At 37.5% G+C, this 16650-nt stretch overlaps 1 protein-coding gene across 1 annotated transcript; it reads left to right on the top strand.

The window, feature by feature from the left end:
* Positions 1–910: 910 nt before the first annotated feature.
* On the top strand, positions 911–11663 carry LOC140144533 (dynein regulatory complex protein 12-like). The gene is given in 7 exon segments (XM_072166354.1): positions 911–1064; positions 2910–2981; positions 4312–4431; positions 5401–5493; positions 8298–8353; positions 8356–8430; positions 10293–11663. Coding segments are annotated over 7 exon segments (606 nt in total). The 5' UTR covers positions 911–1003; the 3' UTR covers positions 10422–11663.
* The last annotated feature ends 4987 nt before the right edge of the window (positions 11664–16650 follow it).

Genomic DNA, 16650 nt, shown 5'->3' with positions numbered 1-16650 from the left:
GGTATAGTTGCACAACTTTTTAAAACCTTTTAGGCCTACATAATTTTCTGCCCTTTTTTCTTCTTGCCGCCCCTTATTTTTTGCCGCCCTCTGCTTTTACCCCAGGGTGCTTGCGCTTCCCACCCCGAAATACGTATATGACCACCCCCTCCCCTTCCCCCCTCCCCGCCCCCTCCTCCCCACCTCCCAGAGCTTCCCGGCCCCTAAGGGGCTGTGCCGCAATAATTATTTTAAAATTTCCAAACGGCTCGCCAAAAACGCTTGCCCCCCCCTCTCGGCCCGCCAAAAAATCTTCCCCCCCTCTCGGCCCGCCCCCCCCCTTTGAACATGCCAATTTTTTGGGATCCCAAGTAGGCCTATGTTGCAAGCGCAGCGAGCAGGAAAATTTGCATATTTAAGCGTTTCCGTACTGTTTTCCTAAGCCTTTTTAGAGCGTTTTATTAAAAAGACGCCCCATGAATGTGTGCCAAAAATCGCTTGCCCCCCTCTCGCCTTGCCAAAATTGCTTGCCCCCCCTTTTGGCTCGCCAAAAATTTCTTGGCCCCCAAGTTTACCCTCCCCCAGGGCTCATAATTATTGCACAGCCCCTAATTGATTGGCAGTATTTATTTGTTCAAAGAAAAAATACATATAAACAAGTGTAAGTAAGGTACGTTTCTATAACGTGTGATTACGTGTCTATAACATTTCCAATAAAAAACAATAGAAACCTAACCTTTTGAATAGGCCTACTACTTTCATAAAAAGAACTTAAATCTGAACAAATGTGAACTACTGTAGGGATTTATTCATTTTGTGAAACAATTACCTGCAATTATCTAGAAACACTCAAAAAGTACCCTAGCCTAAGTGTATAAAATAGCTTTTGTGTCCCTGTTGTGTGCGTATTTAAAATCGATGCGTAATAATTATTTGCCTATTTGCACTTACTCACAATTTTGTTTATCGTTGCGAAGTGAAGGTTGAGTAATCCGCTAACTTTTGCACTGTGATTTCACCGAAAATGCCACCAAAGAAGAAAGGAAAAGGAAAGAAGGGGAAAAAGAAAGGAAAGAAGAAAAACGGTACGTATTTGATATGTATGATTAAAGTAAATTTATGACTAAACGAGGATGTTGTAAAATGTCAAGTTTCTGAATGTATTGGTGCTGAATTCGGCAACCATTTGTCCATTATTCTGGATCTGGATCATTTATGAAGCAGAATAAAAGCAATGGCAGTTTGGAAGTAAACATATATAGCCGATCACGATAGGTGATCTCAATAGCCGATCGATCACGATAGGTGATCTCAATCAAATTAAAGCGCAGTTGCACTTCAGCTCAATTTTACTGTCATGACTCATGACTGTTCAAAAGAAAAGAGGCAAGTATTCTGTTGGTCCAACATCCGGGCTAACTCTAGTCTTGGGCCCAAACTGCATGTGGCTCACGGTTTGTTATGAACAACAGAAACCGGCTGTGAAGGAGGCTACATAGCAATGTTGTTGGAGTGGCATTCAATTTCGGAAAAAACGACACTCGACCATGGAATTTAATTTTAAGTTTGTCAGTATATAAACGGTAAATCAAGTAAGGTTCTTCCACTCTGAAGACTAAGAAACGGTTGTTTGATTCCACTGACTATTTGCGATCAAAATTTACATAACACCAATGACAGAAATCATCAACAAAAATCAAATCAGAGACTTGTTTTCACTCGACCGTGAGTCGCATCATCAACCGGAAGTGACGTGGCACGGACCGACAGAATAGTTTGTAAGTTCCATTTCAATAAACTTACCTACGAATGGTACCCTTCGCAAGTAATAGGAAGTTACTTACTGCATGTACATGCACCCTTCGTAAAATTACGTCTAGTATTGCTTGGGTATTCTTAACTAGGGCATGGGAACGTTAAACGCATGTACCGTTAAACGCACATATGATCCGTTAAACGTTTAGCAATTTCGGTAAACGTGTAACACTTAAGTCATTTTCAACCTTTAATTTTCCATTCAAACAGGTGAAAGTAACAAAATCTGAAGACAACCTTAATAATTTACATGAAACTTGCTCAAAACATCCATTATTTAACACTAATACGTCAAAATAATGCATAGTTTCTGACATGTTTGGGCCGCTCGCTGACTTCACAAATTTTACCTTATGCGGGGACTTATGTATGGCGCCATTGGTACTAGTATATTCTGTCAGAAATACCAGTTTTGTGAGGTGCACCGCACCTATCGTATATTCATGAAATCTTGCCGCCAGACGGGGCTGGATCAATGCGGGTTTATAATATGTTAAACGCACGCATCACTGATGCGTTAAACGTGTAGGAAAATAAACTGAATAACCCATCCCTATTCTTAACTTTACAGACGCTTGCTTGAGTTACGAAGCCAAAGGGTTAAAAGTTTTAATAGTGAAATGGTCCCGAGGTGACCTATCCATTAATTTCAATCTCACCAATGTAAATAAGCAGATATTAAATGTCACCACACGTGTTCAAGGTAGTCTTTCCGTCCAGTCGTCACCAGGCGGCGTAGGAAGCGTAACACGTGACGTACGAGGCTGGCGAAGATACAGGGCTGACAGCCCCATCCAAAATACACGGTTAGCAATTACAAATGGAAAATTAACGTACTTGCAGTGGGGTACTTTGTCGTACCCCGACGGTTTTAGAGTAAGATAATTTTGTTTTGACACCACATAACAAATTTAGAATTGTTTGTGACGATTTCATGATTATGTGTTAATCCAATGGCGACCTCAAAATTGGCGATATCGCTTCCATCACCGCCTGGTCGTCACACTTGCATGACTTGTGATAGGCACATTATACAATGTGTATATTCAATTGATGCTCAAATGGGAAAAATTTAAAACAATTTATGATATGATGAATTTTCTTGTTTTTTATAGATGCAGAATTAACAATAGAAGACAAATACAAGAGAACACTGCATGAAATAGAGGCACTGAAGGATCATTTAGGTAAGTGTGGGTGATCTGCATAAGAAGACGAGATAACGATAGCCAGACAGATGCAAGACAGACAGACAATGAACCAATTTCTATATTACCGTATTCGTCCGAGTATAGTCCCACGTTCGAGTATAGTCCCACCCCCATTTTTCAAAAATTCCAGAAATTGTAAAAAAAAAAAAAAAAAAAAATCGGTTTTGGAGTGTCCCTGGACCAGGGTTGTCACTACACTGGTCGGCGCCGGTCGGTAGTAACCAGCACTCAGGCTTACCAACCGGCACTCAAGGGAATATGTGGACTTGCCAGCCGGCACTAAAATAGAGAAATTGTACTTTTTACCCTTAAAATCAGCTGAATAATGATCCATGAGAGTATTTTGGACAAATAACATGGAAATTTAGCCGGCACTAAATTCAGTCTAGTGACAACACTGCCCTAGACCTAGATGCTAGGATCATTCATGGTTGACCTAAAAAATTTTTAAAAAACTCAAGATGTTTTGTATTTTTTAATATGAAAATTGATATTTGTATTCATGTCATACTCTATTAAGGATATCAAAATGCATTCAAATTCAATGCATTTTGATATCATTGATAGAGTATGACATGAATACAAATTATCAATTTTCATCTTAAAAATACAAAACATCTTGAAATTTTTTATTATTTTTTTTTTAATTCGAGTATAATCCCACCCCCCAATTGTGAAAAATTTTCACCTAAAAAACGGGTGGGACTATACTCGGACCAATGCGGTATATCACTTATCACTAAAGAGGGGGGATCATATGTATGCATGCTTCAAACAGATTCATCAGGATCGTTACCTAAAGTCATTGATTTATAAGCAAAAGTTCATTTTGATTGGATACAAAGAGGGCTATATTATGTATTGAGCCAATCATGCAGAGATATCAGTAGGGCTGAAGCGCAAAAAACTCTAGAAGCTATATTTTCAGAGTTCCCACTGTCCTTGAAAGTCCTTGAATTTGAAAACACCTTATCAAGGCCTTGAAAGTCCTGGAAATTTGCACAAGGTTCTTGAAAGTCCTTGAAAATTGGAATTTTACCTAAACTATAATTTTGACAAAATTTGGGGAGGAGAGGCACTGTCACTTTCGGTGTACGGTAATTCGTGCCGCATGGAGAGCCTCAATGCCTCATCATGATTTTTGTGTTGTGGTAAGTCCTTGAAAATCATGCTTTTGGACCTTGAAAGTCTTTGAAAAGTCCTTGAGTTTTAAAGGCTTCATGGTGCGAGAACCCTGTATTTTGATTGGTCAATCAGATGATTATATCCTGTAAATAACCAATCAGCTCGTGTCTTTATTTTACAGCCAATCGTAAGGAGCTTGCAAGAAGAGCTCAATCACACAGTGAAGAATGGAAGACAAGAATGAGAGGTGCCGAACAAGATCTAGAACAACACGAAATAGACCAAAAAGATGTAACTTCAGGTACGTTGAAGTCAATCTTATCTCGTCAGTGGTCCAGTTCACTGTCTGTATGATGTATTTGATTTTGTTGGTTCCTGTTATTTGTAATTTTGAGTCTTGCATAGAATATGCCAACATGTTGCAAGTGAAGTGGGTAGGGTTGCTAAGAATAAGCAGTTGTGTTATTTTTGCGTATTTTGGCTCCAAATACGTTTTTTAACATTTGAGAAAAAAATCTTTTTAAAAAATGTTTGTGATTTTCTGTATTCAGAAAAATACAGCACTATTTTTGGGGTTTATAAAAATATTATCCTGTATTGCCACAATGAAACATAGCTAATTTCCCAATCCTTTAATTATATAGCTCTACATGTAACTGGCAATAAAAGTCAAATTTGAATATCTTTGCAATTTGAGGGAAAATGTGCAAATTTTGCATGTTTTCTTACAATTGTAGTCAAAAAATTCTAAGACATGGCACAAGCCTATGCATTCAAAATCTTGAGTTTAGGCTAAGAGTTGGCTCAAAATTTTATGTTATTTTTGATAGTTGATTATGAAAAAGATTAGAAAATTTGTTTTCCAAAACTTAGAATGCATAATGTGAAATTAGTGTATGTACAAGTTTTTCAGCTTGATTGTCACAGCATACAAAAAATGCCCTAAAACACATGATTTTGCCTCTTATTTCCTGGAATAGGGACCCGGGGGGGGGGGGTGTACTCAAGTTTGTTTTTGGTAGGGACGTGCCGCTGAGATTTTGGCTAGATTAAGGAAAAATTGGGCTGTTTTCCGAAAAAATTGAGAAAATTTTGAAAAAAGGACCCATTCATATACCAAAATAGGCTTTGAAAAAGGGGCCATTGATATACCGGAAGGCTGAAAATGCTACCCATGTTTATGCACGTCCCGTATGGTCATTTGTACTGAGTACCCCGAATAGGGAGTAGTACCTTTGCTAATTCCATGCTCTTTATTGTTTTATTTCAGACATGACCAGACAATATAAGACAATGCAGACTGAAATGGAGGGTAAAATCAGACATCTTGAAGCTGAACTGTCCAAAACAAGAAGCCAACTAGGTAAGTTTATGTAGCCACTGAAATGGAGGGTAAAATCAGACATCTTGAAGCTGAACTGTCCAAAACAAGAAGCCAACTAGGTAAGAGTATGTAGCCACTGAAATGGAGGGTAAAATCAGACATCTTGAAGCTGAACTGTCCAAAACAAGAAGCCAACTAGGTAAGTTTATGTAGCCACTGAAATGGAGGGTAAAATCATACATCTTGAAGCTGAACTGTCCAAAACAAGAAGCCAACTAGGTAAGTTTATGTAGCCACTGAAATGGAGGGTAAAATCAGACATCTTGAAGCTGAACTGTCCAAAACAAGAAGCCAGCTAGGTAAGTTTATGTAGCCACTGAAATGGAGGGTAAAATCAGACATCTTGAAGCTGAACTGTCCAAAACAAGAAGCCAACTAGGTAAGTTTATGTAGCCACTGAAATGGAGGGTAAAATCAGACATCTTGAAGCTGAACTGTCCAAAACAAGAAACCAACTAGGTAAGTTTATGTAGCCACTGAAATGGAGGGTAAAATCATACATCTTGAAGCTGAACTGTCCAAAACAAGAAGCCAACTAGGTAAGTTTATGTAGCCACTGAAATGGAGGGTAAAATCAGACATCTTGAAGCTGAACTGTCCAAAACAAGAAGCCAACTAGGTAAGTTTATGTAGCCACTGAAATGGAGGGTAAAATCAGACATCTTGAAGCTGAACTGTCCAAAACAAGAAACCAACTAGGTAAGTTTATGTAGCCACTGAAATGGAGGGTAAAATCAGACATCTTGAAGCTGAACTGTCCAAAACAAGAAGCCAACTAGGTAAGTTTATGTAGCCACTGAAATGGAGGGTAAAATCAGACATCTTGAAGCTGAACTGTCCAAAACAAGAAGCCAACTAGGTAAGTTTATGTAGCCACTGAAATGGAGGGTAAAATCAGACATCTTGAAGCTGAACTGTCCAAAACAAGGAGCCAGCTAGGTAAGTTTATGTAGCCACTGAAATGGAGGGTAAAATCAGACATCTTGAAGCTGAACTGTCCAAAACAAGAAGCCAACTAGGTAAGAGTATGTAGCCACTGAAATGGAGGGTAAAATCAGACATCTTGAAGCTGAACTGTCCAAAACAAGAAGCCAACTAGGTAAGTTTATGTAGCCACTGAAATGGAGGGTAAAATCAGACATCTTGAAGCTGAACTGTCCAAAACAAGAAGCCAGCTAGGTAAGTTTATGTAGCCACTGAAATGGAGGGTAAAATCAGACATCTTGAAGCTGAACTGTCCAAAACAAGAAGCCAACTAGGTAAGTTTATGTAGCCACTGAAATGGAGGGTAAAATCAGACATCTTGAAGCTGAACTGTCCAAAACAAGAAACCAACTAGGTAAGTTTATGTAGCCACTGAAATGGAGGGTAAAATCATACATCTTGAAGCTGAACTGTCCAAAACAAGAAGCCAACTAGGTAAGTTTATGTAGCCACTGAAATGGAGGGTAAAATCAGACATCTTGAAGCTGAACTGTCCAAAACAAGAAGCCAACTAGGTAAGTTTATGTAGCCACTGAAATGGAGGGTAAAATCAGACATCTTGAAGCTGAACTGTCCAAAACAAGAAACCAACTAGGTAAGTTTATGTAGCCACTGAAATGGAGGGTAAAATCAGACATCTTGAAGCTGAACTGTCCAAAACAAGAAGCCAACTAGGTAAGTTTATGTAGCCACTGAAATGGAGGGTAAAATCAGACATCTTGAAGCTGAACTGTCCAAAACAAGAAGCCAACTAGGTAAGTTTATGTAGCCACTGAAATGGAGGGTAAAATCAGACATCTTGAAGCTGAACTGTCCAAAACAAGGAGCCAGCTAGGTAAGTTTATGTAGCCACTGAAATGGAGGGTAAAATCAGACATCTTGAAGCTGAACTGTCCAAAACAAGAAGCCAACTAGGTAAGTTTATGTAGCCACTGAAATGGAGGGTAAAATCAGACATCTTGAAGCTGAACTGTCCAAAACAAGAAGCCAGCTAGGTAAGTTTATGTAGCCACTGAAATGGAGGGTAAAATCAGACATCTTGAAGCTGAACTGTCCAAAACAAGAAGCCAGCTAGGTAAGTTTATGTAGCCACTGAAATGGAGGGTAAAATCAGTCATCTTGAAGCTGAACTGTCCAAAACAAGAAGCCAGCTAGGTAAGTTTATGTAGCCACTGAAATGGAGGGTAAAATCAGACATCTTGAAGCTGAATTGTCCAAAACAAGAAGCCAGCTAGGTAAGATTATGTAGCCGGAGTGTGATTCTTGATGATTTTGACTGATTTCCTGGATTTTGTTTGGCCAAAATTTGCGCATTTTGACTATTTGCTGTAGACTAGGAAAAAAGTGATTGTCGCCCAACTCTAGTTGCCGTACCTGCTCTTCAAAGAAATAAAAGTCCTATATCGCCGCAATGATAATAAAACCTACAATCAAGTGCAAATTTGCTGGGACACCTCCATAGTTCAATGACTGTCCCCGCTCCCCTGTTTCAATGTTGTATACCAAACGCATTATTTTTGAAATGTGCTATATGTTTGCTCCAACATTGGTTGGGTGGGGGAGGGAGGGGATTCGAAATAGTTGGAAACTATACAAGTAAAATATCATATGGTGAACTTCTTATGACAGGTTTTATTGAACAGAGGGCGAAATATGAACAAGTGTCGCAGCGAAATGTGCACTTGATTGTAGGTGAACCCCTTAACTCTTTAATGATGGAGGACTGCATAGAATTGATTACAATTTGGTTTTTGTTTCATCATGTAACAATTCAATTCCCTTTCTCTCATTATAAATAGCTAAAACTGAGCAGAAGCTGAAAGCAACACAGGTGGAGAAGGAAACCATTACCAAAGAGAAAAAGATACCACTATCGCTGACCTACAGGAGAGAATACGTACCATGGAACATTCATTTGAAGTTATGCTACATGTAAGTACTCTGATTTAAACAATTCTTAATGCACCGTGGGGAGAGCGGAAGCTTAAATTTAAGGGGGTACTACACCCTTGCCCAATTTTTTGCCTATTTTTGCATTTTTCTCGAAAATTATAGCGCATTGGGGACAAGTAAGATATGGATATTATAGGGGCAAGGACTACAAATATTGCACTGGAAATTTTATTTCAGCACAGACAACAGTTGTGGAGTTACAGTCAAAAATGAGGGAAAACCAGTATTTGATCAATAAATCAATAACTACTTGCTTTGAGTTGCTGAATTTTCAGTACAGTACTTGTAGTCCTTGCCCCGATAATATGCATATCTTACTTGTCACCAATGTGCTATAATTTTTGAGAAAAATGCCAAAATAGGCACAAAATTGGCCAGGGGTGTAGTTCCCCCTTAAGTGCAAATTCTGTACTTTTAGGTTGTATATAAAATAAATCTATTAAAAATATAATATATAAAATAAATCAATAAAATTTCGTCAACACAAATTTTATGACCCCCCCCCTCATACACCTTACCCCCCTAAACAGGCTAAAATTGTGTTGTAATCAGTCTTTTTGAATAAAATAAACGCACTATATCTCTGGTCATCTTGTGATGACCTACATTTTTGTCACCAAACATTTTATGACCCCTACTATTTTTACAAATATTTATGACCCCCCCTGAAGAAAGTGATAGCCCTCTAATTTTAAAATTGGCAAAATTTGGCCTGAGTGGATCAGATCGTGTCACTTTCAGCACTCCAAAACAATTTCCCATTATGAATGTGATACAACTTTTAAATGCACCTCATACTCACGTTGATAAACAACAGCGCACCTGAATTTCAAGAGTACATGGGTCAATTTGGGCAGCACAAGAAAGTTGGTAAAGTTATTTTGAAGCCTTTTTCTTATGAACTTTGTTGAAAGGTTTTTACAATGCCAATTAAAAAAAGAAAGAAAAAAAAAGCGCAGTGATTTATAGTGCGCTACGCACAGGCACAACGCCTAGACGTTGATCCACAAGCCTCAGCACACTTTACATGTTGTCGCTGACCACTATGGCCTCACATCATTCCATAAACCATTAAACAACAATTCAGGGACTTTTGCTGTTTCAAGAGCGCACACCCTAGGCATACCACAAATAACCATCGCAACCAGGATCAGCTCCCCGAGTTTCGTACGGGTTACAACAAGACAAATTAGCAGTGAGTTCCTTGTCCAGGGGAATTTCAAGCTAACTCAATTTTTCCACGAGAGCATACTAGGCAACACCAGGGTTCGAACCCGCAACCTCTCGCACCATAGTCGAACGCCTTATCGATTGAGCTAATTATATTATGTGTTGTATTGTTTTTTACTCCCCACTTTTTTGCCTGTATCTCTATGTCACAATGGCCACCTTTCACATGTTTTCAATGGTATGTTCAATAGGCTAGTACAGTTGAAATCCATACACCCCCTGTGGAAGACATTACCTTGATCTTCCACACAGGGAGTGTGAATTTCAAATGGGGTTACCTGAATGGGTGACCCCATTTGAAATCTATACCCCCTGTGTTGAAGATTAAGGCCATGTCTCCCATAGGGGGTGTATGCATTTCAACTAGAATTATAGGCAAGGGGTTGGGGGATGTGTCCTTAATCTTTCACACAGGGAGTATGAATTTCAAATGTACCTGAATGGGTGACCCCATTTGAAATCTATACCCCCTGTGTTGAAGATTAAGGCCATGTCTTCCATAGGGGGTGTATGGATTTCAACTGGAATCAATAACCCAATATCAATATGTTAAGTTCTCTCTTTAGTTGATGAAAGTAACATGAAATTTATAATTCTCTTTATTTTATCAGGAAGCTTTGGATAACCTGGTGCGAAAACTCGATGTGGCAAAGAAGAGATGGCATGACGAAGCAACACACATTCATATGGTTAACAAACAGAAACTTCTAGAATTTGGATTGAATCCACTGGATATATGATGGTTGCAAGTCGCTCAATTAGATGAATATTCAGATATCCAGGCTTTTGTTCCAGCTGTCAGTCTTACTCCCCGGACATGGAGTGAAGACTCTGCATTGGAGTGTATAGGGAAATTGAAGTTTCCTAGCAAATATTGCAAGCGTTAATTTAAAGCTTGAACCTACCCACCTCAAGCCTTGGCATATTATATCGATGTCACTTGCCGAGGATTGAGATCAACAAAAGTATGACCTCAGTCATCGGCATCCAATCAACGTCAATAATATGTCACGGCTTGAAGTGGGTAGGTTTAAGCTTGAAATTGATGCTTGCATAAATGTTATTTTAAAAAACATTTTGACAAATTTTGAAAAATGTTTTAAAAACTGTTGTGCAGAGTTGTAGCTACAGTGGGCGGTGGTGGGCGGCAGAGCGCACCACTCAGTTTTGGAGCCAACCACTCAACTGCAATTTTGGCATTGGAGCCCACCACTCAAGAGTCCAAAATTGCACAATTTTGTTGAATTAGTCAAGAATTTGATCAATTTTGACAACAAATGGCCAAATATGCAAGATTTTCATCAAATGCCACCCAGCACTAAAAATGTCCTAGCTACAATCCTGCTGTTGTGTCTACTAGATATCGACTTCCTCTGTATAGAAGTTGAAGGCATATCTACAAAATAAAAAATAGGAATTAAAAATTATTTAAAAAATGAAGCAAACAATATTTCAGATTTGTTAAAGATTTATTCATAACTAGATTAAAAATGCAGGTTCCAGTTCATTTTCTCCACATAGAAAATATCAATTTGCCTTTTCTTTCGTAATTTTTTGGAGTAACCTATTCCCCTGATAAGAAATCAAACTTTTGGAATTGTTTCACCAAGAGATATTTATGTCCCCTACATGTCAGAGAGCATGAGATGGAACAATCAAATCTGGGTAAAAACAACCAAAGCAATCTATCACAAGTGACATCATGTAGACCGACCAAATCCGCTACTGGCTACTCCCAAAAGGCAAAAAAAAAATGGTTTGCTTGTCCTCTAAAATCAGGAAAAAGATTCTACTATACAAAAGAACACAGACCCTAATTTTTGCAATGTCTGAGAAATGGTGTGTTTTTTTCTGTTGTTTTTAGAATGTTGATGTCCTGAATTATAACAAAAAATTTTAACAAAGTTCTTAGCCAGTTTCTTCACATTTCTAAATCTAAACAGTTTATCATTTATGAAGTGATACTTTAGTGAGCTATCCAAATATTTCAATGCATGTCAGAGGTTCTATGGACAAGGAAACAATTTTTTTGCCATGCAGTTTTTTTGTCTAATGGTCATTCTTAAACACTTGAAAAAGTTCCTGCAATCTTACTGGTTCTTAGCCGTGTTATATGACACAATATAAAATGGTTCAGCGTGTGCGCCTCAACGCGATACACATACGCGATTATGTGTTATTTGAACCAATCAGAATAGCACAGCAACAACAGAACAGATCAATTTTAAGACCTAGGTCATTCCTTGTAAAATGCAGGATTTAATTTGATTAAAAATTTGGTATATGTATGATTAATATTTTTTATTTCAATTGAAGTGTTTAAGAATGAGAATAAAGGTTTTGTTTTTAGCTGCTGTTGTGCATGTATCGTCTCATATAACACAGGCGACATCATTATTTTTGGTGTTAACTCTTTTTCACCTTGTCCAATGTCTAACTTAAAAATAATATCGCCTGTGTTATACGAGACGATAGATGAATGACAGTGGCTCAGAACAATACCTTTATTCTATAATTAAAAATAGCTTACATGTACAACATTTTATTCCCTTGTAGTTCAGTTTTAAAAAATATCTTTTAAATATATTATATTAAAATCATGTGTTGAAATTGCATACATTAAAAACATTTCTGTTGACAACTTTTGTAATTTTCACCATTCAATCAACATTAAAATGAAAGTAAACCATTTTATGTCCCCCATACATTTCTGATCAGGGTTTTTAACATAATTCTAAATATTATAAGTGCAGTACTGTATACGCCAATATTTTCGGCATACAGATATTTTCAAGCGGTTTCGAGTATCACTGACAATTTAGCGAGGTGTTAAATTCACGGTTGTTGGAAACTTATAAAATAAGATACATATTCTTCATTTTAACATATGTGTACATCCATATCAAAAGCGATGCACATATAGCCTGCTACATGTGTCTCATTTCACATAATAGCTAGGAATAAATACCAGACTCATCTCCGAAGTGGCGGTCACTTCAAATCATCAAAAGTTACATGGTTTAGGAGTACAAAGAACATTCCTTAACCATGTGACTTGGGATAATTTGAAGTGACCTCCACTTCGGAGATAAGTCTGGTATTTATTCCTAGCTATTATGTGAAATGAGACACATGTAGCAGCCGACAAGTGCATCGTTTTGATATGGATGTACACATATTCGCAGGTTATTATTTTCGCGGGCACATACTAATCCGTGAAATTCGCTCAAGTAAAACCAACACGAAAATTTCAGCGTATACAGTAAATTAATGAGATCTGAAACTGCGGATGTAAATATAATATTATACAAAGTGTACAAAATGTTTATTATAGTTGTAAAAATACTTTTGGAAATGATAATAAATGTGTGATATCCAAGTTTTCTGTTACAATGTGTGTCATTTTCTAAGTGAATTGGATATTTTCAGGGTTCTGATATCAGTATTATTTTAGCCTGGGAGCTAGCAGCACTAGTTTTGCATCTCTCAGGACCCGGGCCCAGGACTGACCCAATCAACTTTTATAGGGGTCTTAAATTCAAGAGGTTTTCAAAATTAAAGATTAAAAAATGCCCGTAAGTGGGTAGGGTCAATCAAAGGTCAGCACAAGGGTGAAATTTCAAATTACCCTACTCAATCTGTTTAAAACATGAATAGAACACTTCCAAAATGCCTCAAGTACCACCTTAAGGTTATCATTAAGGGAATAGAGGTTATCCATGTTCTATAAGCTGCATATCCTATCAGCGACTGCTATACCTTATTTAGGACTTTCAAAAGAAGTACCTGCATGTGTAACCATGACTGTTTCAAAATAGCCCGCCAAAGTCATGCAGGTAACTCCGAGGTCGTGTATTGAATTCCTTTGAATGAGGAATACTACGGGAATCGGCGTCTTTTGTTAGAAGTCACACATGAGTGAAGTGGATAACCTCTATTCCATAAACAGTGTGCGCATAGTCCTAATTGAATGATCAGTGAATACTTTCTTATTTCTTGTTTGATTTTACATATTTATATTTCTTATGTGATAGGTATGAATATCAGATCATTTTACAAAGAAATGAGCATGGTGATTGATTAACAGAATATTTAGGGGCTGTGCAATAATTATGAGCCCCGGGATAAAATTTCCAAACGGCTTGCCAAAAATTGCTTTCCCCCCCCCCCCTTTCGGCTTGCCAAAATTCCCCCCAATTTTACCCTCCCCAGGGCTCATAATTATTGTACAGTCCCTTATACATATACACACATTTCTAGTACCTATGTATCAAAGACATTAAAGAGTATTGTATATGAAACCAGTGGTCCAGAATTTTGTGTTGATATATCTGCAATGATGTCTGCTTAGTATGTTACACAGCAACGATTTAAAAAGTCAGGATTGAATGGCTTTTGTATTAATATTACCTATCTTCTGAACTTTATTTTCATGAATCCCTTAAACTTGAGGAACAATTACCTTAATTTTTACGTGAACTCTTTAACGAAAACAATGTTAGTTTTTAATTCCTCTTTATATATATTCAGTTATGCCCCATAACTTAATAACTGCATGCCCTATGCACAAAAATGTTGCATTTTTGTTATCCCTATAGGATGAGACCAATAATTTTGATATTGTTTTGAGTGAATTTGGCGCATGTTTAATTTTGTCCCTATGTGTATAAATTATGATCTAATAGGTCATTTTAAAGGTCCTTTTTGAGGTTGATGGAATTCAAAATATTTGCATTTAGCATATACCCGAATTAACAAAAACAAATTAAAGGACCATTCAATATTTGCGCCAGGGGTGCATGGGCGCGTTGACCAAAAAAAAGTCGACAAAAAAACATTTGCGTTCCCCCTAGTATCCACTCAAAATTTTCGGATTCCCACCTTGTTTTCCTCTTTTTCTCCTTTTAATATTGTGATGTGCCCTGAGTAATTTGATTTAATTTAATTATTTAACTTTGTTTACAAGCTGAAAGTATGTCATGAGATGGGAAAGCCCCTTGTACGTGCAAGATAATGGTGTGGAAAGTCATTTTGGAATTCCCCAAATTATTGTAAACAAAGTCAGAGCTATGTTTGGAACTTGGAAAGCCCCAGTTCATTATTGCACCATAGTCAGGAAAACCCCCCAGGAAGTGATGTAATGTGAAAGGTGAATGTGTATAATTAATCTTGGGAAATCCCAAGATTGCAGCAATGTTATGAAAATGTGATTGAAGTAATGGTTTATTAATAGATGATGGGTTTTTTGCATGAGTACTGATATAAAAAGCTTGAGGCTTTTGTTGGGACTTTACAGAATGCCATGGGAGATTGAGATATTCCACATGTGTGTGATGGTCTTCGTGCTTCAAAAAAGAAGTACATTTTAACCAGTTTATATAGCCAATAATTGAGCTAATTTTAATACAGCAACGAAGAAGACAGCGAGCACACAAAAGTGCTCTTCCTCATCAAAGGATTAAAAGTTCTTCTGTCAAATTGCTGGAGTTTGCTGGGTTTGTGAAGGCCACGCATCTGTCAAAAAAACAGCGGAGCTGTGTTAAAGAAACCTGTTCCCTGGAAAAGAGTGATTGGTGAAAGAAACACCATTCTTGGAGAAAGCAGCGCAAGGAGATGTATTTGTGGAGATAGCAGCGCAAAGGAGATTGGAGGAAGCATCATCATTTTCGTATGAGGATTTTATGTGAAAGGATTTATAAATGCAAGTGTACGATGGACTTCGCTGATTTTCGCACAACAAGTGAATAAGGATATATTACATCAGTCGTCCAGAACATTGCAAGAACTCTAGGATCACCAACAAGAAGACAGCTGGTTAAGTACTGATATAGTAAAACTGTCATTGTGTGATTTTATTGTATATGCGATATTGTTATTATATGTACCAATCATACTCTGTTTTCAATTAAAGACTTAGATTGTGTTAGCTTAAACAAACTGTATTTGTGTTGTGCATTCGTGTGAGTTCGGGAAAAAGGTGATTTTGGCCTTGAGTCAAGTACGACTCGTAACAAAATTGGGGGCTCGTCCGGGAAATACACTGTAAAAAAGTTGACATTAATATACTGCGTCTTGAAAGTGAAAGTACAGTATGGCAGAGTTCAAAGCAGAAGAGTTTCTTGAAACTATAAATTGGGAGAAGTTTGATGAGTTGAAGAAGCCTGATTTATTAGCATTTGCTAAACATTATGACTTGAAAGTAAAGCAAGCTACAAGAAAGCAAATAATCAAACATGCCTTGATTGATGTTTTGGTCGGGGAAGATATTTTTGATGATTCCTATTTGGAAGAGAAACGTGCAGTAGAAACTGAAATTGGAGGGGATTCGGCATTTAAATTGAAAGAGCTGGAAATTCAATTAGAAATGAAGAAAATGGAAATGGACCAAAAGAAAATAGAAATGGACCAAAAAGAAAAACTGGAAATGATCAAGTTAGAGAATGAAAATAAAGAAAAACAACAGAAACTAGAAATGGAAGACAAAGCACGCCATGAAAAGATGGCGCTTGAACACCAAAAATTGGAAATGGAAGAAAAGGAAAAACTAGCTAAGATTCAAATGGAAGCACATTTGAAAGAAAAAGAAATTGAGTTTAAACAAGAGAAGTTAGCAAAACTAGGTGACAAATACTCATCAAGTTTCTCCTCAAAGTCAAAGTCAGGGTTTGATGTTACAAAGTATGTAAAGCTTGTACCTAAATTCAAAGAGAAAGAAGTTGACGAGTACTTTCAACATTTTGAAAAGGTAGCTACAAATTTGAAATGGCCTCCAGAGCATTGGACCCTACGGTTACAAAGTAGTTTTGTGGGGAAGGCCAGGGAAACTTACTCAGCTCTACCAATAGAGAAGTGTAATGATTATGAAGAAGTCAAACAGGCAGTCCTCAAGGCCTATGAACTGGTGCCTGAAGCATACAGACAAAAGTTCAGAGATTCAAGAAAGCAAGCAGATCAAACCCATGTAGAATT

The sequence above is a fragment of the Amphiura filiformis genome, unplaced genomic scaffold (assembly GCF_039555335.1).
Source record: "Amphiura filiformis unplaced genomic scaffold, Afil_fr2py scaffold_62, whole genome shotgun sequence".
Classification (NCBI taxonomy): Eukaryota; Metazoa; Echinodermata; class Ophiuroidea; order Amphilepidida; family Amphiuridae; genus Amphiura; species Amphiura filiformis.
This window is presented reverse-complemented; position numbering and strand designations above follow the sequence as displayed.